Raw genomic sequence first — 23,626 nt, 5'->3', positions numbered from 1 at the left:
GTCTTAACATACAGATATAACTTAAAAGATGGCGACGAAACTGATTATAGACGTTGACACTGGCGTTGATGATTCAGAAGCAATCATGCTTGCTCTTTCAAGATCTAACGTAGAGATTTTGGCCATCACGTGTGTAAATGGTAATGTTGCTATTGACAACGTATGTAAAAATACTCTGAGAGTTCTGAAAGTTTGTGGTCGACTAGATGTAAGTTTAATTTCACTTCAACTAGTACTCTAAAATTTGTTGTTTCCGATATTTGTAAAACAGTCACATGTCAATAGTTTCCTAATTGCCACCGGTCGTTTTAGAAAGAGTGATTCCAGATCATGCATAATGAACAGTTATTACGCGTCTTGCGTATTAAATTTTAAACCTGGTACCTTTTGTTAGCTATTATTCGTATCTTTCTCTGTCCTATATGTTCTCCCATTTATTTGTATTGTAGTCCTGTCATGTAATGTTGTCATTTTAATGTTATATTTAACATTGCCATAAAAGCGGGAGGTTTGGCTAGCCACAAAACCAGGTCCAACCCTCCATTTTTTTCTTAAAATGTCCTGTACCAAGTCAGGAAAATGGCCATTGTTACATTATAGTTCGTTTCTGTGTGTGTTACATTTTAATGTTGTGTTTCTGTTGTGTCGTAGTTCTCCTCTTATATTTGATGTGTTTCCCTCAGTTTTAGTTTGTAACCCGGATTTGTTTTTTCTCAATCGATTTATGAATTTCGAACAGCGGTATACTACTGTTGCCTTTATATATTTTCCATTTTCACGAGAATTTTTAAAGGAAATGAAAATAACACTTTATAGCTTTCGTGCGTCCGGAACTTTTCTAGTTTTTACCTTCATCAAGAACGCTCAAACCCAAACAGCAGAAAGCCAAGGATGTATACACAAACAGCAGAAAGCCAAGGATGTATACATGAACAACAGAAAGCCAAGGATGTATACATGAACAGCAGAAAGTCAAGGATGTATACATGAACAGCAGAAAACCAAGGATGTATACATGAACAGCAGAAAGCCAAGGATGTATACATGAACAGCAGAAAGTCAAGGATGTATACATGAACAGCAGAAAGCCAAGGATGTATACATGAATACTTGTCGATATATATATATGAACAAACGAAACTATAGATTAAGTCCTCTTTCTTGTATAGAAATGAATAAATATGATATTTTCTCTGCCCTTGAATTTTATAAAAAAAGTAAAATATACATAAGAATACTACTATATATCAAATAAATACATGTATCAAATTTATCATTCTTTGACAACATTGTTAACATTATGATTTATGAAAAATGTTAGTTAAGGGTATCGTAGGAAATATATTTTTTTTCTTCAAAGGTTCCGGTTTATAAGGGAGCGTGTAGGTCAATGGTAGGCACCAAAAAGCACGCAGAGGCACATGGCGATGACGGACAAGGTGACGTGATGAACCCGGAACCTGTTGACATGTCTCTAATGCAACCAGAACATGCAGTGAATGCTATCTTGAGAATTACTGATGAGAACCCTGGTATATATTACCTCTTACAGTACGAAAATATGGGAATATCAACCACATTCAGGAACGTACTATCGTTCTTGACTGTTGATGTAAACCATAAACATATATGAATTTTTACACATGTTGGCCCTCGTACCTTTGATGTTTTTATCGTTCTAATAAAGATGACAACGGTTAAATATATCATACTCAGCAAAATAATTATGTTCAACTTTTATTAATTAAAAATAAATTGTTACCATTCGATGTTTTGAGTAATAGTATCATATACGATTGTTTGTTTGTTATTATTTAACATCATTTTTAGTAACCATGGCTTTATCACAACTGTCAGTTTGTGGAGGTAACCGAGGTACATGACTTCCGACATAAAAACCGAAAATCCTTGTCAATTAAGATCGGATTCAATCACAGCTCTCTGCGAGCGGGGTTCGGACACACAATCACACGCATCGTATTACGTAGCAGTAAATCTGCCATAACGATTTCTTTTTTAAAATTGTTTAGTGGAATCGGGAACTAATTCGTTCAGGTAAATTTCTACTTGAAAGTTTTGCCAATTCTTCTTAGACGTATCTATATTACAAAAGTCTATATGCATTGATCCAATGTTACCTTAGAACTTAATCTGGGAAAATGTCACATGTACGTTTGAAAGCTTACTCAAATCTACCCAAAATTCAATGTTGTTATCTGATTTAAATTTTAAGGTGAAATAACCCTGATAGCTCTGGCGCCGTTAACAAATGTTGCTTTGGCTTTACGTCTTGATCCAGATTTTGGCAGAAAATTAAAAGAAGTATTTATAATGGGAGGAAACATTGAAGGTAAGTGCATACTGCTAAATGAAAATAACATGTTATACATTTCTTACATCCAAATCGCTTTTCTAAGATATATCGTTGTACATACCTTACTCAATATAAAACATTATAATAACTTGATAGAATCCGATCAGATATATTTTTCTAGTATTGTCAGGTCTCAATAAAATCTATACCTATCAGATATTTAGGTAACATTCATGTACGTTTCGTTACGTTCCAGCAACAATCTTGCAAGTATAAATCCGAACATTCGAAAATCAAAAATGTTATAGTTTGTGTTTAATTTAGGAAGTCTTTAGAATTAAGAATCAGATAAAAACTGTATAACAATTGTAATAAGTGACAACAAGTGATACTGAGCACCATGTCATTAAAAGAAAGGCGAAGATACCAAAGGGACATTCCAATTAATAAGTCGAAAACAAACTGACAACGCCATGGCTAAAAAAGAAAAAGACCAAAGGACAAACAACAGTACACAAAACACAACATAGAAAACTAAAGACTGAGCAACACTAATCTTACCAAAAACTAGGGGTCTAAACAGACGAGTTCCTTGTTTTTCTGTAAACATTAGCCTGTAAAAAAAATTAAAGATAAAATGTAGAAAGAGAACGACTGTTGTGCCACATGTGGAAGAGGATCTGCTTATCCTTCGGGAGCACATGAGATCACCCACGTTTTTTTTGTGGGGTTCGTGTTGCTCAGTTTTTTGTTTGCTATTATGTGTTTTTTGTACTGTTGTTTGCCATGAAAGTTTGTTTTTGACTTATGAGATTGAATATTCCTTTGGTATCTTTCGCCCCTCTCTTGTCAAGAGTTTGTAGTAATAAGCTTTACTTTTTTTCGTGGCTATAGGTTTTTAAATTTTATAGTAATAGGACGATCATTTTGTGATAGATCATCGGACATTAGCAATAGTCGTGCTATTTTTGATTACTATAACGGTGAAAAGTAAAATAACAATAATACGAACTCCAAGGAAAATTCAAAAGTCCCTTATCAAAAATTCAAAAATCAAAAATCAAAATTTCAAACGAATGGTAAACAACTTTCATATTCCTGACTTGGTACGGACATTTCCTTATTAGAAAATGGTAGATTAAACCTGGTTTTATAGCTAGTTAAACCTCTCACTTGTATGACAGTCGCATATTACACCCTAATCTAGAATTTTTTGGCTAAATTGCATTTGCCTAATCCGTCTGTCCTTTCGTCAAAACTAAGGTCTTTCTGTTTGTCAGTCCGTTCTTATGTTCTTTCAACAAATAATTCCTTCACACTTTTCTAAATTACTTCTAAGCAGAAGGACTTCATATTTTGTTTGAAGCTCTGTATTGTATGAACGCTTTTCGGATCTGCCAAATATCTACTTCCTGATTTTTGGTTTTTGGGATTTTTTGATATGTCTTGTATGTTTAATGAACTTAAGATTGTTCGTCACACATATCGCCAGTACAACGGAAGAGCAACTTGGTTGATACGAGCACCAACATGTCAACGCTTTCGTGGTCTATTTTTTAATAATACCAATACAAAGTAAAGAAATACTACAATCGTTATACATTTGTACCAAGTCAGGAATATGACAGTTGTTGTCCATTCGTTTGATGTGTTTTGTCATTTGATTTTGCCATGTGATTAGGGACTTTCCGATTGAATTTTCCTCGGAGTTCAGTATTTTTGTGATTTTACTTTTTACTAAAACCAAGTCGATGTCAAGTTTCTTCCTAGAAGAAACTTTACTGCTGGTGGATTATTCCCCGAGGGCATCATTAACTTGGTAGCTTTATGCATGATGAATACAAATAATACAAAGAACAAACCGGCTGGGACGTCGCCCGGGTTACCAAGGTCCCCTTTTGCTGCACGGAACACTGTAGCATTTGATTTGTGTGTTCCACGGAATATCCTCCGGGATACCCCTGATTTGACTTATGTTCAGCCAGAAGGTAATTACTATTTTAAAAATTCAGATACTTTTCATAAATTAAAGCCATGTTGCGTCAATATTTTCGACTGTTTAAAGACACCTGCTACAAGTGAATCAACACCTATCATTTCTTCTTGTAAACATAAAAAAGGAAAAAGGAGCACGTGTAAGACATGTGATATGTTAATCACGACTCCTGATTTTACTAGTAATTTAACATCTAAAACATATTATACTAAATCTTTCGAGCCTCTGGACTGTTCCACGGACAATGTCGTGTACGGAATAGAATGTACTTTGTGTGGACTACTTTATGTTGGTGAAACTCGTCAAACTTTGCGTAAAAGAATGAATCAACACCGGTCTGATAATAAAGATCCGCAATTTAGGGTTCTTTATAACCATTTTAATCAACCGGACCATGATCCTTCTTTATCTATGAAAGTACGCATCATCGAGAAAATTTATCACCACACAAATAGCCCTGTACTAAGTACTCCTTTCCGCAAAGATAGAGAAAATTTCTGGATAAGGGAATTAGGGACTGCAATGCCATATGGTTGCAATGATAATGTCAAAGGAGTAGGAAATTTGTCCAGTCCTGCCTGCAGTGATGTTAATGTAATGAGTTTATTTAATACTACCTTACGACAGCAACGTAGTCATGGGCAAAAACATTACCATCGGCCTAATGTAAAAAAGTCATCAAAATCTAGATCGCCCTCTGGGAGCTTTGATGACCTTCTTTCACATCTTCATCATCCACTAGGGTTACATTACATTAGAACTATTCTTTTTTCACTGCCTGTTAATTTTCTTAAATGTTTGAGAGATTATGCACTTGACAAAGGATGCATCGATACATTTTCTCCAATATACAGACTAGTCAGTATTATTTGTGATGTAGCTCTTTTCCGTCTTTTCAAACCAGTAAGATCGGAACCTTTACACGAGGAAAAGAGGAAATTCCTTCCTGTTCACTTTACCAATAGAGGGATTGATGCAATCAACATCTGCAACGTTCTACATCACAAGGAGGTAATATCTAAAATTCCTATTTACTTTCAAAATCAGTCTGTTCCTATTGTATCCTACAGTTACACCAAAACCATTGCACCTAAAGTATTTAACTATAAACAAGCATTGCAGGACCTTGACTTAGAACAATACCTCAAAAACCCACCGACATGTGACTGTTCCCACTCGCCTTATAATTACAGCCCCTCTGGTCATGTTATAACTGGGGATCTAAACATAATTCAACATGAAAATCTCCGAAAGGTGATTTCTCATGGTCCTAAGTTTAGAGAACCCCAACACATCAATTGGAACCATAACTTCAAAATAATTATGGATTCCATTGAGGACTACGCCAGAGCATGGGCTAAACGAGAAGAAGTTGAACTGGACACTTTGTCAGAATGGGTCAAAACTATCAGGTCTCTGATAAAACGTCGCATTCATAAGTTGAAAAACTGTGTGAATGATCGACCTAAGTCCGTTTTCAGAGACAAAGAGGCCATGAAATGTCTATCATCTCTTCATGATAAGTATGTTGTTGTTCCTGCGGACAAAGCTTCAAATAATATTGTCTTTATATGTAAATCGTATTACTACGAATGTCTTGTAAAAGAATTAGGAATAAATGAGCACTCAGGTAATCCCACATACAAAGACATATCATTTGACAAGGATGAGATTTTAGCAAATCATAAGTCCTTCATGGCTTCAATGAACATTACATTGAACACCAAATCGGAGGACTTACCTTTTTTGTATTGGATACCTAAGCTCCACAAAATTCCTTACAAACAACGGTACATTGCCGGCTCATCTGCATGTTCCACTAAAGAATTGTCCATTAGATTGACTAAAATTCTGTCCGCAGTGAAAGAGGGTCTTCAGAAATACTGTGAAACTGTTTACTCGCGTAGTGGTATTAACCATATGTGGATTCTTAAAAATTCTAAAGAACTTCTAGATAATTTTAAATCTCGGTCTTTTTCTGAGATTAGTTCTATCAAAACTTTTGATTTTTCAACCCTGTATACCACCATTCCCCATGTGAAATTGAAAAATCGCTTGAAAGAAATAATCCACAATGCCTTTCATCATAAAAATGGTAGCATACGCTATAAATTTATTACTTTGGGATATCATAAGGCATATTTTGTTAATAGTGAACAAAAGGGTAAAACATGCTACACAGAAGAACAAGTGATCAGTATGCTGGAGTTTCTTATCGACAACATATTTGTTGAATTTGGAGGTAGACTTTTTCAACAAATTGTCGGCATTCCTATGGGAACGAACTGTGCGCCTCTCCTTGCCGACCTCTTCTTATTTTCATATGAATCGGAGTTCCTTCAGACACTTGTCAAAAACAAGAAGATCAAAGAAGCCAGATTATTTAATTTCACCTTTAGATATATTGATGATGTTCTTTCCATTAACAATCCGAACTTTTCTGATTGGGTTCCATTAATATATCCCCCAGAACTAGAAATTAAAGAAACAACAGACACGGCTTCCTCCGCCTCATTTTTAGACTTATATCTCGAATTTGACATACACAGTCATCTCAGTACCAGAATCTATGACAAACGAGACGATTTTAATTTTAAAATTATAAATTTCCCCCACCTTAGTAGCAATATACCAACTTCACCTGCATATGGGATATACATTTCCCAACTTATTCGATATTCAAGAGCTTGCAGCTCTTACTCAGACTTTGTAAAACGTCACCAGTGTCTGAGCAGAAAGTTGATGAACCAGGGGTATGTCAAAGAACGTCTCGTCCTTTTTCTAAAAAAGTTCATCGGAAGGTACCAAGACCTTGTTGATAAATATTCCGTATCAACTTCACAAACAATACATGATGGTCTTGAAGTATAGATTCTGCATACTGACGTTGTTTATCATCTTAACAACGTGTAATATTGTTCTTTCATTTGTCTTTGTTCTATTATTAATATTACTTTTACTGTTTGGTTTGTTTTCTGTGATATCCATTTGACGTGGCTAGGTACTTATACATCCCGTCAATGTGTTTGTATTATCTTTAATTTTTACTGGTGTGTTTTGTATATGCGACTTTTTGTGTTTCTGTGGTTCTTATAACGTGACTCTGTACTTTAAAAGATCCCGTCATTATGTTATTGTTCTATTATATGTCATTATGTTATTGTTCTATTATAAATTTGAAAATACTTTGAACGACAAACGACAAATTTATTTTACTCGCGTAGTGGTATTTACCATATGTGGATTCTTAAGGGTTCTGAAGAACTTCTGGACAATTATAAATCTCGGTCTATTTCTGAAATTAATTCTAACATAACTTTTGATTTTTTAACCCTGTATACCAACATTCCCCATGTGAAATTATAAAATTGTTTTGAATAGACATTGAATGACAAACTTTTTTCTTATGTGACGTTTACATTTTCTGACGTCAGACACGCGAAGCAATGAATGTGGGTCTTAATTTGATAGATGCTTTTGTGCTTTTTTTGTAAATAATTGTTTGTTTTGATATTGTAACACAGTGATGACTGCTGTACCCATATTTTGACTATTTTATTTATAATGTCTGTTTTGTTCACGCATCGTTGTAAATATAACGAAATTTGATAAGACTGTCGTACAAGTGAGAGGTTTAGCGCTATAAAACCAGGTTCAATCCACCATTTTCTACATTTGAAAATGCCTGTACCAAGTCAGGAATATGACAGTTGTTGTCCATTCGTTTGATGTGTTTTGTCATTTGATTTTGCCATGTGATTAGGGACTTTCCGATTGAATTTTCCTCGGAGTTCAGTATTTTTGTGATTTTACTTTTTACTAAAACCAAGTCGATGTCAAGTTTCTTCCTAGAAGAAACTTTACTGCTGGTGGATTATTCCCCGAGGGCATCATTAACTTGGTAGCTTTATGCATGATGAATACAAATAATACAAAGAACAAACCGGCTGGGACGTCGCCCGGGTTACCAAGGTCCCCTTTTGCTGCACGGAACACTGTAGCATTTGATTTGTGTGTTCCACGGAATATCCTCCGGGATACCCCTGATTTGACTTATGTTCAGCCAGAAGGTAATTACTATTTTAAAAATTCAGATACTTTTCATAAATTAAAGCCATGTTGCGTCAATATTTTCGACTGTTTAAAGACACCTGCTACAAGTGAATCAACACCTATCATTTCTTCTTGTAAACATAAAAAAGGAAAAAGGAGCACGTGTAAGACATGTGATATGTTAATCACGACTCCTGATTTTACTAGTAATTTAACATCTAAAACATATTATACTAAATCTTTCGAGCCTCTGGACTGTTCCACGGACAATGTCGTGTACGGAATAGAATGTACTTTGTGTGGACTACTTTATGTTGGTGAAACTCGTCAAACTTTGCGTAAAAGAATGAATCAACACCGGTCTGATAATAAAGATCCGCAATTTAGGGTTCTTTATAACCATTTTAATCAACCGGACCATGATCCTTCTTTATCTATGAAAGTACGCATCATCGAGAAAATTTATCACCACACAAATAGCCCTGTACTAAGTACTCCTTTCCGCAAAGATAGAGAAAATTTCTGGATAAGGGAATTAGGGACTGCAATGCCATATGGTTGCAATGATAATGTCAAAGGAGTAGGAAATTTGTCCAGTCCTGCCTGCAGTGATGTTAATGTAATGAGTTTATTTAATACTACCTTACGACAGCAACGTAGTCATGGGCAAAAACATTACCATCGGCCTAATGTAAAAAAGTCATCAAAATCTAGATCGCCCTCTGGGAGCTTTGATGACCTTCTTTCACATCTTCATCATCCACTAGGGTTACATTACATTAGAACTATTCTTTTTTCACTGCCTGTTAATTTTCTTAAATGTTTGAGAGATTATGCACTTGACAAAGGATGCATCGATACATTTTCTCCAATATACAGACTAGTCAGTATTATTTGTGATGTAGCTCTTTTCCGTCTTTTCAAACCAGTAAGATCGGAACCTTTACACGAGGAAAAGAGGAAATTCCTTCCTGTTCACTTTACCAATAGAGGGATTGATGCAATCAACATCTGCAACGTTCTACATCACAAGGAGGTAATATCTAAAATTCCTATTTACTTTCAAAATCAGTCTGTTCCTATTGTATCCTACAGTTACACCAAAACCATTGCACCTAAAGTATTTAACTATAAACAAGCATTGCAGGACCTTGACTTAGAACAATACCTCAAAAACCCACCGACATGTGACTGTTCCCACTCGCCTTATAATTACAGCCCCTCTGGTCATGTTATAACTGGGGATCTAAACATAATTCAACATGAAAATCTCCGAAAGGTGATTTCTCATGGTCCTAAGTTTAGAGAACCCCAACACATCAATTGGAACCATAACTTCAAAATAATTATGGATTCCATTGAGGACTACGCCAGAGCATGGGCTAAACGAGAAGAAGTTGAACTGGACACTTTGTCAGAATGGGTCAAAACTATCAGGTCTCTGATAAAACGTCGCATTCATAAGTTGAAAAACTGTGTGAATGATCGACCTAAGTCCGTTTTCAGAGACAAAGAGGCCGTGAAATGTCTATCATCTCTTCATGATAAGTATGTTGTTGTTCCTGCGGACAAAGCTTCAAATAATATTGTCTTTATATGTAAATCGTATTACTACGAATGTCTTGTAAAAGAATTAGGAATAAATGAGCACTCAGGTAATCCCACATACAAAGACATATCATTTGACAAGGATGAGATTTTAGCAAATCATAAGTCCTTCATGGCTTCAATGAACATTACATTGAACACCAAATCGGAGGACTTACCTTTTTTGTATTGGATACCTAAGCTCCACAAAATTCCTTACAAACAACGGTACATTGCCGGCTCATCTGCATGTTCCACTAAAGAATTGTCCATTAGATTGACTAAAATTCTGTCCGCAGTGAAAGAGGGTCTTCAGAAATACTGTGAAACTGTTTACTCGCGTAGTGGTATTAACCATATGTGGATTCTTAAAAATTCTAAAGAACTTCTAGATAATTTTAAATCTCGGTCTTTTTCTGAGATTAGTTCTATCAAAACTTTTGATTTTTCAACCCTGTATACCACCATTCCCCATGTGAAATTGAAAAATCGCTTGAAAGAAATAATCCACAATGCCTTTCATCATAAAAATGGTAGCATACGCTATAAATTTATTACTTTGGGATATCATAAGGCATATTTTGTTAATAGTGAACAAAAGGGTAAAACATGCTACACAGAAGAACAAGTGATCAGTATGCTGGAGTTTCTTATCGACAACATATTTGTTGAATTTGGAGGTAGACTTTTTCAACAAATTGTCGGCATTCCTATGGGAACGAACTGTGCGCCTCTCCTTGCCGACCTCTTCTTATTTTCATATGAATCGGAGTTCCTTCAGACACTTGTCAAAAACAAGAAGATCAAAGAAGCCAGATTATTTAATTTCACCTTTAGATATATTGATGATGTTCTTTCCATTAACAATCCGAACTTTTCTGATTGGGTTCCATTAATATATCCCCCAGAACTAGAAATTAAAGAAACAACAGACACGGCTTCCTCCGCCTCATTTTTAGACTTATATCTCGAATTTGACATACACAGTCATCTCAGTACCAGAATCTATGACAAACGAGACGATTTTAATTTTAAAATTATAAATTTCCCCCACCTTAGTAGCAATATACCAACTTCACCTGCATATGGGATATACATTTCCCAACTTATTCGATATTCAAGAGCTTGCAGCTCTTACTCAGACTTTGTAAAACGTCACCAGTGTCTGAGCAGAAAGTTGATGAACCAGGGGTATGTCAAAGAACGTCTCGTCCTTTTTCTAAAAAAGTTCATCGGAAGGTACCAAGACCTTGTTGATAAATATTCCGTATCAACTTCACAAACAATACATGATGGTCTTGAAGTATAGATTCTGCATACTGACGTTGTTTATCATCTTAACAACGTGTAATATTGTTCTTTCATTTGTCTTTGTTCTATTATTAATATTACTTTTACTGTTTGGTTTGTTTTCTGTGATATCCATTTGACGTGGCTAGGTACTTATACATCCCGTCAATGTGTTTGTATTATCTTTAATTTTTACTGGTGTGTTTTGTATATGCGACTTTTTGTGTTTCTGTGGTTCTTATAACGTGACTCTGTACTTTAAAAGATCCCGTCATTATGTTATTGTTCTATTATATGTCATTATGTTATTGTTCTATTATAAATTTGAAAATACTTTGAACGACAAACGACAAATTTATTTTACTCGCGTAGTGGTATTTACCATATGTGGATTCTTAAGGGTTCTGAAGAACTTCTGGACAATTATAAATCTCGGTCTATTTCTGAAATTAATTCTAACATAACTTTTGATTTTTTAACCCTGTATACCAACATTCCCCATGTGAAATTATAAAATTGTTTTGAATAGACATTGAATGACAAACTTTTTTCTTATGTGACGTTTACATTTTCTGACGTCAGACACGCGAAGCAATGAATGTGGGTCTTAATTTGATAGATGCTTTTGTGCTTTTTTTGTAAATAATTGTTTGTTTTGATATTGTAACACAGTGATGACTGCTGTACCCATATTTTGACTATTTTATTTATAATGTCTGTTTTGTTCACGCATCGTTGTAAATATAACGAAATTTGATAAGACTGTCGTACAAGTGAGAGGTTTAGCGCTATAAAACCAGGTTCAATCCACCATTTTCTACATTTGAAAATGCCTGTACCAAGTCAGGAATATGACAGTTGTTGTCCATTCGTTTGATGTGTTTTGTCATTTGATTTTGCCATGTGATTAGGGACTTTCCGATTGAATTTTCCTCGGAGTTCAGTATTTTTGTGATTTTACTTTTTAATAATACCAATACAAAGTAAAGAAATACTACAATCGTTATACATTTGTTGTTGTGTTACTATGCGGTATATACATACAAAATACATAAAAAAAAAGTTTCGAATATATTAATCTAAAAAATGGTATACTATAAACTGGTTCTCTGTCATTTACCTGTTTGGCTCTGAGAACAAGGGTGACTCAGATACCGTTTGTTACAAGGGAGAGAACTAGCCTAGGGTATACTATTATCCGTGAACACACCATGCTTCTTTAATAAAATATGCACATGAGAACAAATGTTTTGAAGTTCAAAATATTAAAAGTTAATAATAAACAAAAGTAGAAAAAAAACCTACGATTAAACATTGTTATGATTTAATCAAAATAGCAGGTAAACATTAAATGACAGGTAAGGTTAAAATTGGAAATACTATTGATATTGGTTTCCGAATCTTGCCGAATTAGAGACATTGGGATTACAATCATGTGGCGGCAGCGTAAACTATTTGTATACAGCTTTATATTTAATTGAAAAAGACTTGGAGGCTTATAACTTGTCTACATATTCCTTACGAAATTTTTGTCTGTCATATGTCCATTGTAATTAACCTCATTTTCAATGGCAATATATCAACCATATTTGGTGTATGGCATGATTGTAAAATGTATAATCTGACTTTGACCTTATTTTCATGGTTTTATAGTTTCATTGTTTGGACTGTTTATATTTGGTGTATGGGATGTTTGTGAGGTGTTCATGTTTGTCTAGCTTGGTTTATCTGATATTGACCTCATTGTTATGGATCAATGATAATGTTAAGTTATGAATTACTTTTAGTGAAACTTACTGTCAACATAAAATCAATCATGGTCAATAAAGCATGTGAGACATTTCAACTTGTGCACTCCAGTTTTTTTTCATCTTATAGGGAGAGGAAACAAGAATTTAGGTGCAGAATTTAATTTCTACGCGGACCCGGAAGCAGCATATATCACATTACATGAGCTGAAGTGTCCAACAAACCTGTTGTCTTTGGAAGCAGCGGAGGCAAATGGAATAGAATGGGTAAGTAAAATTGACAATGTATGGATTAAAAAGGTAACATTTAGGATAAAAAAAATACATTATTCACGTTGTCCCTTTTCCTCAGTGTTTAAGTTGAATGTTTTTTTCAGCCAGTGCATACTTGTATTAATTTCCTTTTTTAAAAATTGTAAATGTTACTATAATTTAAAAAATCAATATATAAATTCAGAAAAAAATATGCTTAAAGATAAGCAATGGTTTGTTACATTTTGCTGTTAACGACCTTAAACCATTTTATGGTAAGTATACAATCAATAACAAAAGCTATGGGGTGCACACCAATGACATGAACTGCCAATAACAGCCAATTAAAAAGGGTATATAAAGAGCAGCATGCAGTCTCTTGCACTATACTATTATTTAAACAATTATTAAAGGTCTAATTCAACCTGTAGCTCACAAAGTATAAATAAGTTATTCAAAAGCTACCAAAATAATTAATGACTACAATCTGTAACCCGTAACCACAGTTCCGTCTTCCTTTTCCCCGAATGTGACCTCACCGAGTTTGTATGTACATGAGCAATACGACGGAGCAGGATCTGCTTACCCTTCCGTGGCACCGGAGATCACCCTCGGATTTTAGTGGGGTTCATGTTGCTCAGTCTTTAGTTTTCTATATTGTGTTTTGTGTGTTGTTGTTTTACTTGTAGTCTTTTTTCTTTTTTTGCCATGACGTTGTTAGCTTATTTTCGACTTATGCGTTTGAATGTCTCTTTGAAATGAATCTTAAGCCTGTCGTTTTCGATCAATCAAATTATGGTATTATATCAATTACTGGTACTTAATTACACGCACAGGTCAGGAACCCTCTTTGATATTGTAAAATTATGTTGGCAAACTAAAGACTTTATAAACATTGTCATATACTAATATTGCAGGAATGGTATGATAGATGGGTGAATATGGATACTAGAAAGAGCCGATTTATCAAAGCCTTCTCCCGTAAGACAGCAGAATTTAACAGAACACTGCTAAAGCACCCAAAATATTCACCATACGATCTACTAACAATGGCAACTGCTATTGACCAAACAGTTATAACAGAGTCTGTGGACGAATGGTGTACCGTTGAGATTGGAGGCAATCATACAAGAGGTCAACTTGTTGTTGATTGGGAAAATAAAATGGGAAATAAGCTGAATGTAAGAATTATCAAAAAAGTCAACACAGATAAGACAAAAGCATATTTTATGTCCATGGCTATGTAAGGAATATCATAGATATATACATATCGTATATATTTCTTGAGAGAAATGCCTCACAGATGAACATGAGATCAGTTTTTGTACGTTTGACTCTGACTAACCTATAGTAACAAACAAATGCCGTTTTTTGTATATATTAGGAAAACACTTACTTTAAGTAGAGCATGAATAGTGAATACTTGTCGAAATGAAACTGCGCAATAGTTTCGAAAATTGAAATTCCTAATCTATAATGACAAAACTTTTTTTTTTCATGTGACACCGAAAACGGACTTAATATGACCTTAAACCTTAAATCTAATTATATGACATTGTGCTTAAGTTTTTGTCTGAAGATGTACCTTTTTTCCTTTTTCAAATAGCATAATGGACCTGATCTTTTCATAAATATGATGTATCGTTTATGGTGTTGTTAAACTCGTAATATAAATGCCAAGGATTGTTTTTGAAATATGTTGTATATTGGAATATAGTTTCCAGACATGAAATTTAAAATGTAAGTGATATTTATTTTGTGATGTCATCTTATGATTGTTAGTAGATAGACAGGGTTCATATTGATGTAATAGATTCTAAACTCAATAAAATCTCTCTCTCTCTCTCTCTCTCTTTCTCTCTCTCCACACACAAACGTGCATAGATACAGTTTTTGTTGAGGATGTGAACATGACAGACCTTGTAAGATTGTATAATAAACTCTTCTTACGGGTTTTAAATCTGACATTTTACAGTTCTCCATACTGTCATATAAGTGTTTAATGTATACTGTGAAGTGGGCACATGACAGTATGGAATATGTGGGTGTAACAAACTGCTCCCACATGTTTTAATCTGGTTCGTTTCGTAAAATATTAAAGGATAGATATTGTAAATGTATTGTATTACAAATGTATTGGAAACATTCTGTACTGATTGTTTATAGAAGATCAGTATTTGTGTTTTCAGAAACGGAAATGCTTGCGAACGTTCCCATTTTCCAACAACAACAAAACATAAAGAATTTATATTTTATACTAGGGACTAATATATTAAAAGAAACTATGTCTTAAATGAATGCGTTTAAACTCATAACCGGTTAATATTAAAGTGAAATATGTGTACAAATATGTGCGCTACAATTTTTCTCGCGTACATACGATCAACATGATCAACGAATCCCATTTCAATAATAAATAACAAAATGTTCGTTGAAGCTTTCTTGAATAATCTTTAGAATGTAGACTAGAAACCACAAGTTTGGAAAGCTAAACACACTAAACGTTCGAAGGTATTTAAAATTAAAACAGGCCTAAACAGAATGCCTTAAACCATCTACCCAAATCAATTCATGACATTACCTGGATTCGGCACATCTTTAGGGATTAATTTGTTTTCAATGAATTTCACCTCCTATGTTGATTTGGTATTTTAACTGTTTTAATTCGAGAATCTCTGATGATTATTATGTAGAGGATGTCCGCGACTGGGGTACAAAATTATAAACATTTATATTTTTTATGATTTTTCAAGACCAACTTTGCCTGGTTGTGTTTCTGCTTGAATTTATGAAAATCGCATAATGTTATGTACCGTAAAAGCGAAGTAAAAAGCAATTGTTTTTTGGTTAAAGTAAATACCACACCGCTGACAGTCAACAATTGGTGGCACCGTTTTGAACGGAAATTACAACATGTGAATTGATCTCAACGCAAATGACACGAGATTCTTGAATAAAAATTAGCACGTTTGCTCAAGACCAAAAGTTTAGAAGTTAAAACATTTTTATTTTCTTATTAATTAAACTTATGTTTCAAGTTTAATGTTTAGTCGACTTTTGTAGCATTTAATGATTTGTAATGCTTTAAGTCGTAATATTTTTTTGGTTCTTCGTTTGAGTTATAGAGAAAAAGCGTCTGGATGGAGAATTCTTCAAGTAAACTCTTATAACAAATCGTTAGTTCTGCCAGGGGAAATAGGTCCTATATTCGTGAATGTCTTATCGTTAATAGAGAAGTATTGGAATGTAAAACAAAGGATATGATGTACCAATGCATGACGCAAATATCACTATTCGTACTACATTTAAAAAACCAATAAAGGTATGATAATTTTACAAAATGACATAAACGATAATCTACTCAAATACGGTAATCACTATTTGATGGTTTAAACACAGATTTGAAACTATCTTGTATTGAAAACATTTAAAATCGAATTCAGTACGTGCAATTTATGTAATTGAAATAAACTTCCAAAGCTATGCCAAGCAAACTTTAGGATCAAATAAACGTTAAGATATTCCACTTGGTCGAGTTTCCTACAATCATTCCTTGACAGAAGGTTGGTGCTTACAAGAAAACTTTTGAACCAAGGATTCGTAGTAATAAAGTTGAAGTCATCCCTTTGAATATTTGACGTGCTCCATCATGAACTGTTTGACCGTTATAGAATATTTGTGTCACATGTGACGACGGATGTGTTCTGATGGTCTTCGAAATTATTTCGTCCTCTTTTCCTTGATTGTGACATCACCGAATGAGACCTAATTATTAATTTGTACTTACATTGAACAACATGTGGAGAAGGATATGCTTACCTTACGGATCACATACTATTACCCCCGGTATTTGGTAGGTTCATGTTGCTTTTTCGTTAGTTTTTTATGTGATGTTTTGTAGACTGTGGTATGTCTTTTTGTCGTTTTTTCATTTTTTTTGGGTCATGATTTTGTTGGTCTTTTGTCGATTCGTTAGCTTTGATTCTCCCTGCGTTACATTACATCTCTTGTTTTGTGTGATTTTCGAAACAACAATGGTGGAAGCTACAATTGGTGCAATCAAAAACCATGAGTAAAAGAAAGACACGATTCTACAGCCAAAACCAGGACAAACAGGCAAAGAGATGGACAACTTTACTTTAAAAAATCGATGATCCAAGTCGATTCAATTCTCGTTCATTTCATGTCTCCATATACATATTGTGTATGATGTTATTCACATGTATTTTAATTTGTTCGGTTATTTATTTTAAGTTTGCAATGGAGAAGACGTTCTAATTTGAAAAGCTGATGTCTGATCTTTTTGTCAGTGTTTTTGGACAATGAAATATTTAGAAACTACATGGGTGCCCAAGACATATTTGTTTAGCAGGGAAACATGTTTACGATTACTTGCATTTCTGCAGTTTCAAGGCCCAAATAATGGGTTTTATCATACCTCATCCGTTGAATGCATCAAATGTTAGCAGTATATATTGAATACATGGAGATGGGAATGATACGTCGATGAGACAAAGTTCATAGTTGATTTTGTGACTTTTTAATCGAATGTAAACGTATAACACGATGAAATTTTAATGAGGCAAAAACAACTATAATGTTACTGCAATTTATTGTTTAACGTGCAAAAAAGTTGACATATAGGTACTACAAATTTAAAACATCCCTTTTTTGTTTTTACATTTACAGAGATTTAACATACCAATATTTACCTCCATATTTTGTTAATGTGTTATTTGGAGGAACACCTAATTGTGTTCACCGCAACATTAACTGATAATTGTTTTTTTTTTTTTTTTTAATTTAAATTCAGAGCAGAAAACCAGCATGACTGTCAATAAATCACTTCACTAACACTTGTGTGTATTTTATCATTCTCATTCACTCAACAATGTTTTTCTACCCAACTATTACAAAATTGATTGTTTGTGATGACATGGTTTAATAGAATTACCGAATATTTTCTTTATCTGTCCTGTTATTCGTACCACAACTAGAATGCAAAAGCATTTTGTTTTTCCGGGTGTTTTCGTTTTCAATCTGGATGCAGTCTCACACTGGTGAAGTCTACCACGTCTGTAGTGGTTTTAAAATTCCTGTACTTTGATACATCAAAAAAGCCATGATAAACCCTCGACAAAGTCATCATAAACAATTTTACGAAGTAATGTTTCCACCTTTGTAAGTCCATTTTCTTGTGCATAATCCAAAGCTGTCTTTCCGAATACATCTTGCAGTTGGATGTAAGCCCCTTCTGCAAGTAAAAAGGTAACAAATTTTATTATTTCATCCTCATCTGCCTTTGCTTGACAAACATGCATAAGAACAGTTGCCTTTGTAGTGACCTTATAATTAAAACAGCGTTCAGCCTTGATTATTATCATTGCATCATCAAAATGACCATCCGATATGCAATTCCAGATATATAGTTTTCTTTCAGACAGTCTTTTTCTTGAATGCACCTTTTGTCTTTTCAGCTTCTTTAATATTCTTTGAACTGCGGTAAAGAAATTCATATTGTAAAATATTAGAATACAAGTTGACAAAAGGAAGATTTAAATAAATTGTAAGAATAACTCAAATTAAAATCGTTTATAAAGCATTGCCATTTCCTTATTTGGATTTGTTTCACACGTTTATAAGTTTGCCCATATCCAGTGGCTGACCATTGGTTATAAAATTGAGTCTAACATTTCTACAGCTATGACTAACATTGGAATTAACTAATGTTCATCAAGGATATCTGTTTTAGCAATATCTTGTTCTAACAGGTTATTATATGTCAAAGTGGTGCTAATGAATGAAACCTTCGCAATGATAATGTTTACTCTATGTGTGATAATAACAGATGACTAATGATAAAATCTAGGTGCATCTAACATCACTATAATTTCCTTTGGAGGGAACAATTAATATAAATACCATTGAACACTGGCAACAAAAAAACCAGACTGACTTTAACATTTCTTTGCAATATATAGAGTTCTTGGATTTTCTGACCTTTTCTACTGCTTACATGGTTAATATCAAACAATTTGTATTCTATAAAAAGACATACATGATAACAAATTTTCAATGCTAAAAAAAGAGTTTTATAATGATTGTTCCATGAGCAGATTAAAACCAGGGAGTAAATACTAAGGGGGCAATCGAAGATCATAAGTCCAATAAATAGACAAAACCATGATTAAAAGAAAAAAGACAAATAATAATAACAACACATACACATATGTCACCTCAGTTTTTTTATAGTACAACTATCGACTAGACGTGATTTGTTATTTTTATTAAGATTCGATTAATCTGTCACAACTGCCTGCACATCATTAATTTGCAAACATATTCCCTCTAAACCTGACATAGTGCGACACCTAACCACATAGGGAACACTTTAATATTTTATAGGAATTATGATTTCCGCAATGGTAAGAAAGTAAAAATGCTGGTGAAGTACGGGAATAAACTGTTATTCATTTTTATCTCAAAGTCACATTGAGACTTTTAACATGGAGCAAAATACTCTGCAAGTGAAAAACGACCCATAACTCCAATTTGAGCGAAAGCTTTTGCTAAACTTAATGTCCATATCACTACAACTGTGCATTAAGGAATACAGCTGCTGAGAAAATATCAACACATCAACAATAATTCCTCGACAAAAGTTTTAACAAATACTGTCAAAAATTGCCCGATATTCTAACTGTTGAATTCAACACATAAACAAACTCTTACACAATCACGGGGCATATCAAATATATATATACGTTACAAACATAGTCTGCTGATCATGTTACAGAAAAACTTAACATAATCAAAATTAATAATTGAGAGACTTGTTAACCAAATGTTGAGATATAGAATTGCACAGACAATCGACTGGATGAAGGACTGCAGGTTACTGAAGGATGAAGTTGAGGACTATCACAGAAAATGTGTTACGCGCGACTAATATGAACCAAAACTGGACACTATCTGAATAGATCAAAATTGTTCGGTCATGCCTTCAGAATCGCATTAAAAACTCGATGCACATTAAGCACACGGGTTTCTTACATTTTGCAGAAGCCCGAGGATTTGGCTGTTTTATCCTCTCAATGACAAATATGTTGTTGTTCAAGCAGAAAAAAAACTTTAAAAGCAATTTTGTTTTCGTATGCAAAATCGTTATTTAGAATGCAATACTAGAGAAGTTGAAGTTCATAGCAAATATATGAATACCATATATACCCTTACATCATTAACAAAAGAGGAGATATTAGAAAATCACGAATCCCGCATTCTTTCATTCGGTATTAAATTAAAAAGGACGATGAAAATCTTCCGTTTTCCTTGACAATTGAAGGGCTACCACAGGATACCCCCCTCAGGTCGCAAGGTCGCTTTTAAATTTGTCGCAAGGTCGCGAGGTCGTTTTTAAGGGAAATGTACAGGTCGTAGGTCGTTTTTTCCAACATAAAGGTCGGAAGTCGTTTTTATATTTAAAGGATCCATTTAAGTCATTGTTGTGTCGATTCTTGTGTTATTAAACCAGGGACATATATGTTCCTGATTAAACCTTTTAGTTTTAAATTAGATATTTGGACATTTTGCTGTGCCCTTGGGTTCGGTTGGTTTTTGTTTGTTTGAGGCCATCCAGAGATGTCTGTCTGTAAGTGGGAAGTTCCTGCTCTATTGAAGTTCGTGTCGTCAGCTCTAGATTTATTTTTGTGTGGCATTTAATGATCAATATGTGATGTCTTCGTGCCATTAACCCATATCCGTTCTTTTCCATATTGAGACCAAAACAGGACTTGAGCTTTTCGATTTTTCAGAACAGTAGTTTCAACCAAACATTCAGTATTTCACTAATCCAACACAATATTCATATTGGGTCATATTGAGCAAGTCCCCAGAACTCTTATAACATCACCGGGGATGTAGAGCTGGATTTACCTACTGAGATACTTTGAACACGATCTATAGACTGATGCAACAAGGAACTGTCTTGAAGACAGGGGTGTCCCGCTCGGCGCTTATTTCCATTTTCGATGGAACTCCCCCATTTTTACACAGTTGTTAGTCCATATCATGATAAATAAAGAGTACGGTCATAAAGATTCGACTTGAAACATTTTAGGAAATCATCTTAAATGCAAAGGTAAACCAAAGTGTAACTGACGAACGAATGGATGGACGAACAGACCGAAAAACTATATTTACCGCAACAATGTAGTCGGGACATAAAACATGAAACTGATCATCAACCTTACTTGGATACATTTTTCTCTTTGGAACCACACACAGAGACGCTTGTAGCTAGTGCCCTATGCGCTAGTGATGACCATCGCCCATAGTGTCCATAGTGTAATTGAAGCAATAACCCAGACTAACTTAATTTTTTTTTAAGAAACAAAAATGGTCCTAAAATGATCATAACTTGACAATTTGATAGCTTATCAGGCTCTAGAAAAAAAAAAAGAAACGAAAACTTCTAACCGACTATAGATACAAAAAGGGTCACAAATAGTTCAAAATTGATTATTTGAAAACTGCATGTTGATTTAAGATGAAAATCGAACTTAACTTGTACTTTATAGTGCTAAACAATTGGAAACAAATGAAATAAATCTTTGATCCGTTCTCAAGTTTTCATCTGGATACCACCATGGGACGGTCAGACAGATGGAAGTACGGACGGATACCCAACCATGTAATACTACTCTACTGCGTGTAGTGGAGTATAATAAAGTAGACAAAAGTGTTACAGATGGCCGTAAAAACAGTATGGCTGACCATGGTTGACAAAGGACCACAAAGGAAAGCATCTCGCCCAAAATGGCAAGGTCGTTTTTAGCGTGGGTGAAGTCGGAGGTCGTTTTTTCCAAATTTTACAGGTCGCAGGTCGTTTTTAGAAGGCCCTCAGTTCGGAAGTCGCCTCTAAAGCCCGGAGGTCGCAGGTCGTTTTTGACCCTGCGGGAGCCTCATTGAACTTCGGTAAACAGCTATTGACTAAATTTATACTGAATACCTATTCTTCACAAAAACCTTTGATCGAAATATATATGGCCTGGTTTTCTAGATGTTCGTTTAATCCTCCCTCTAAAGTTCTTATTTATATTCTTACTACAATAAAAGATGACTGTTAGAAATATTACGATTATGTATATTCAACCAGTGGTGTCAGTAAGAATGTGGATTCATAAACATTCTAAAGATCTACTACCAAAATTTTTAATATCGGAAATTACAATTTTGCAGTAATATCAAAACTTTTGATGTTTCTTCTCTTTACACTACACTTTTCATGATGCTCAATTGCAAGATGGACTACATCTTCTCATTCACTTCCAGATATATTAATGATGGCATGTCACTCAGCAACCCACATGTATGATAGTGCTTCTATCGCTTATATCCTAGTGAACTCAAGACTAAGAATGGAACCAAAACCAGAAGGCGTGCTTAATATCTTCATCTTTTCCATGATATTGACACAAAAGAACGATTTCATTCAAGAATCTCTGACAAACATGATGATGTCAGATATTCAATTGCGAACTTCTTATTTCACAGCAGTAACATATCCTCTGTTTGATCGTAGAGATAAATAATGTGCATGGATAGAGAGTTGTCTCATTGGCACTCATACCACATCTTCTTATATTTATATAAATATATCATCTAAATCTAAAACACTCATCAAAGATACCGTGTGGTTACAATAAACCAGGAAGAGTACACGTTATATTTCTAGATGTATAATATTTTCTAAATAGTTAAAAAGTTAAAAAACCAAGATAATCAAACACACAAATTTGCTGCCTGATGATCTACTGGTCCATATTCCAATGTAAACCAAACACTTAAGGAAAAGTCAAATCAGGTTACCAGGTTTTGTAACAACATTATTTTCATGAGGGGAAACTTGTCTTGATAAATATAACATCTCTGGTTTTTAATAAGGTAAGGCTTTCTTTGGTTCGAATGTTTAATTTTAAGCTATTTTAATTTCTTTTTGTTGATAATTTTTTATTGTGTTTGTTTTGTTTTATTATTGTAACACAAACAGGGTCTCCCAGATTTCCTAATTTTACGAATTACATTCCCCAAATAAATATCTAAAATGGAATGGAAGGGAATCCTATTTGTAGAAGAATATGTTTATACCACGAAGCCATTTTAGATTACCATTTTACCTTTTTACACACGAAAAATGCAGTGAATCATACCAGACAGTCCTAATATATACATAACAATACAATTTCCCTCCCATGCCCGCACTCTTCTATAACTGAAGTTGTAAATTAAGGCTAAAGCTGGTTATACATAGACACTTATGGCGTTGAAGACCGAACGGTGACCTATAGTTTTTAATTTCTACGTCATTTGGTATATGGTGGGGAGTTT

At 34.2% G+C, this 23,626-nt stretch overlaps 1 protein-coding gene across 1 annotated transcript; it reads left to right on the top strand.

The window, feature by feature from the left end:
• The first annotated feature begins 18 nt into the window (after positions 1 to 18).
• Positions 19 to 15,083, top strand: LOC127711020 (inosine-uridine preferring nucleoside hydrolase-like). Its single transcript, XM_052216963.1, has 5 exons — positions 19 to 208; positions 1,361 to 1,532; positions 2,234 to 2,350; positions 13,119 to 13,255; positions 14,158 to 15,083. Exons 1-5 carry the CDS (start codon positions 29 to 31, stop codon positions 14,485 to 14,487), a joined length of 936 nt encoding a protein of 311 aa, XP_052072923.1. The 5' UTR covers positions 19 to 28; the 3' UTR covers positions 14,488 to 15,083.
• The last annotated feature ends 8,543 nt before the right edge of the window (positions 15,084 to 23,626 follow it).

Source organism: Mytilus californianus, unplaced genomic scaffold (assembly GCF_021869535.1).
Source record: "Mytilus californianus isolate M0D057914Y unplaced genomic scaffold, xbMytCali1.0.p SCAF_8, whole genome shotgun sequence".
Taxonomy (NCBI): domain Eukaryota; kingdom Metazoa; phylum Mollusca; class Bivalvia; order Mytilida; family Mytilidae; genus Mytilus; species Mytilus californianus.
The sequence above is the reverse complement of the archived record's forward strand: the minus strand, read 5'-3'. Positions and strand labels throughout refer to the sequence as shown.

Excerpts from the sequence above, each read along its gene's own strand:
- LOC127711020 (XM_052216963.1), top strand. The coding sequence starts at position 29 with ATGGCGACGAAACTGATTATAGACGTTGACACTGGCGTTGATGATTCA. Across the intron at positions 1,533-2,233 it reads AATTACTGATGAGAACCCTG|GTGAAATAACCCTGATAGCT; the intron begins GTATATATTACC and ends TTAAATTTTAAG. Across the intron at positions 2,351-13,118 it reads AATGGGAGGAAACATTGAAG|GGAGAGGAAACAAGAATTTA; the intron begins GTAAGTGCATAC and ends TTCATCTTATAG.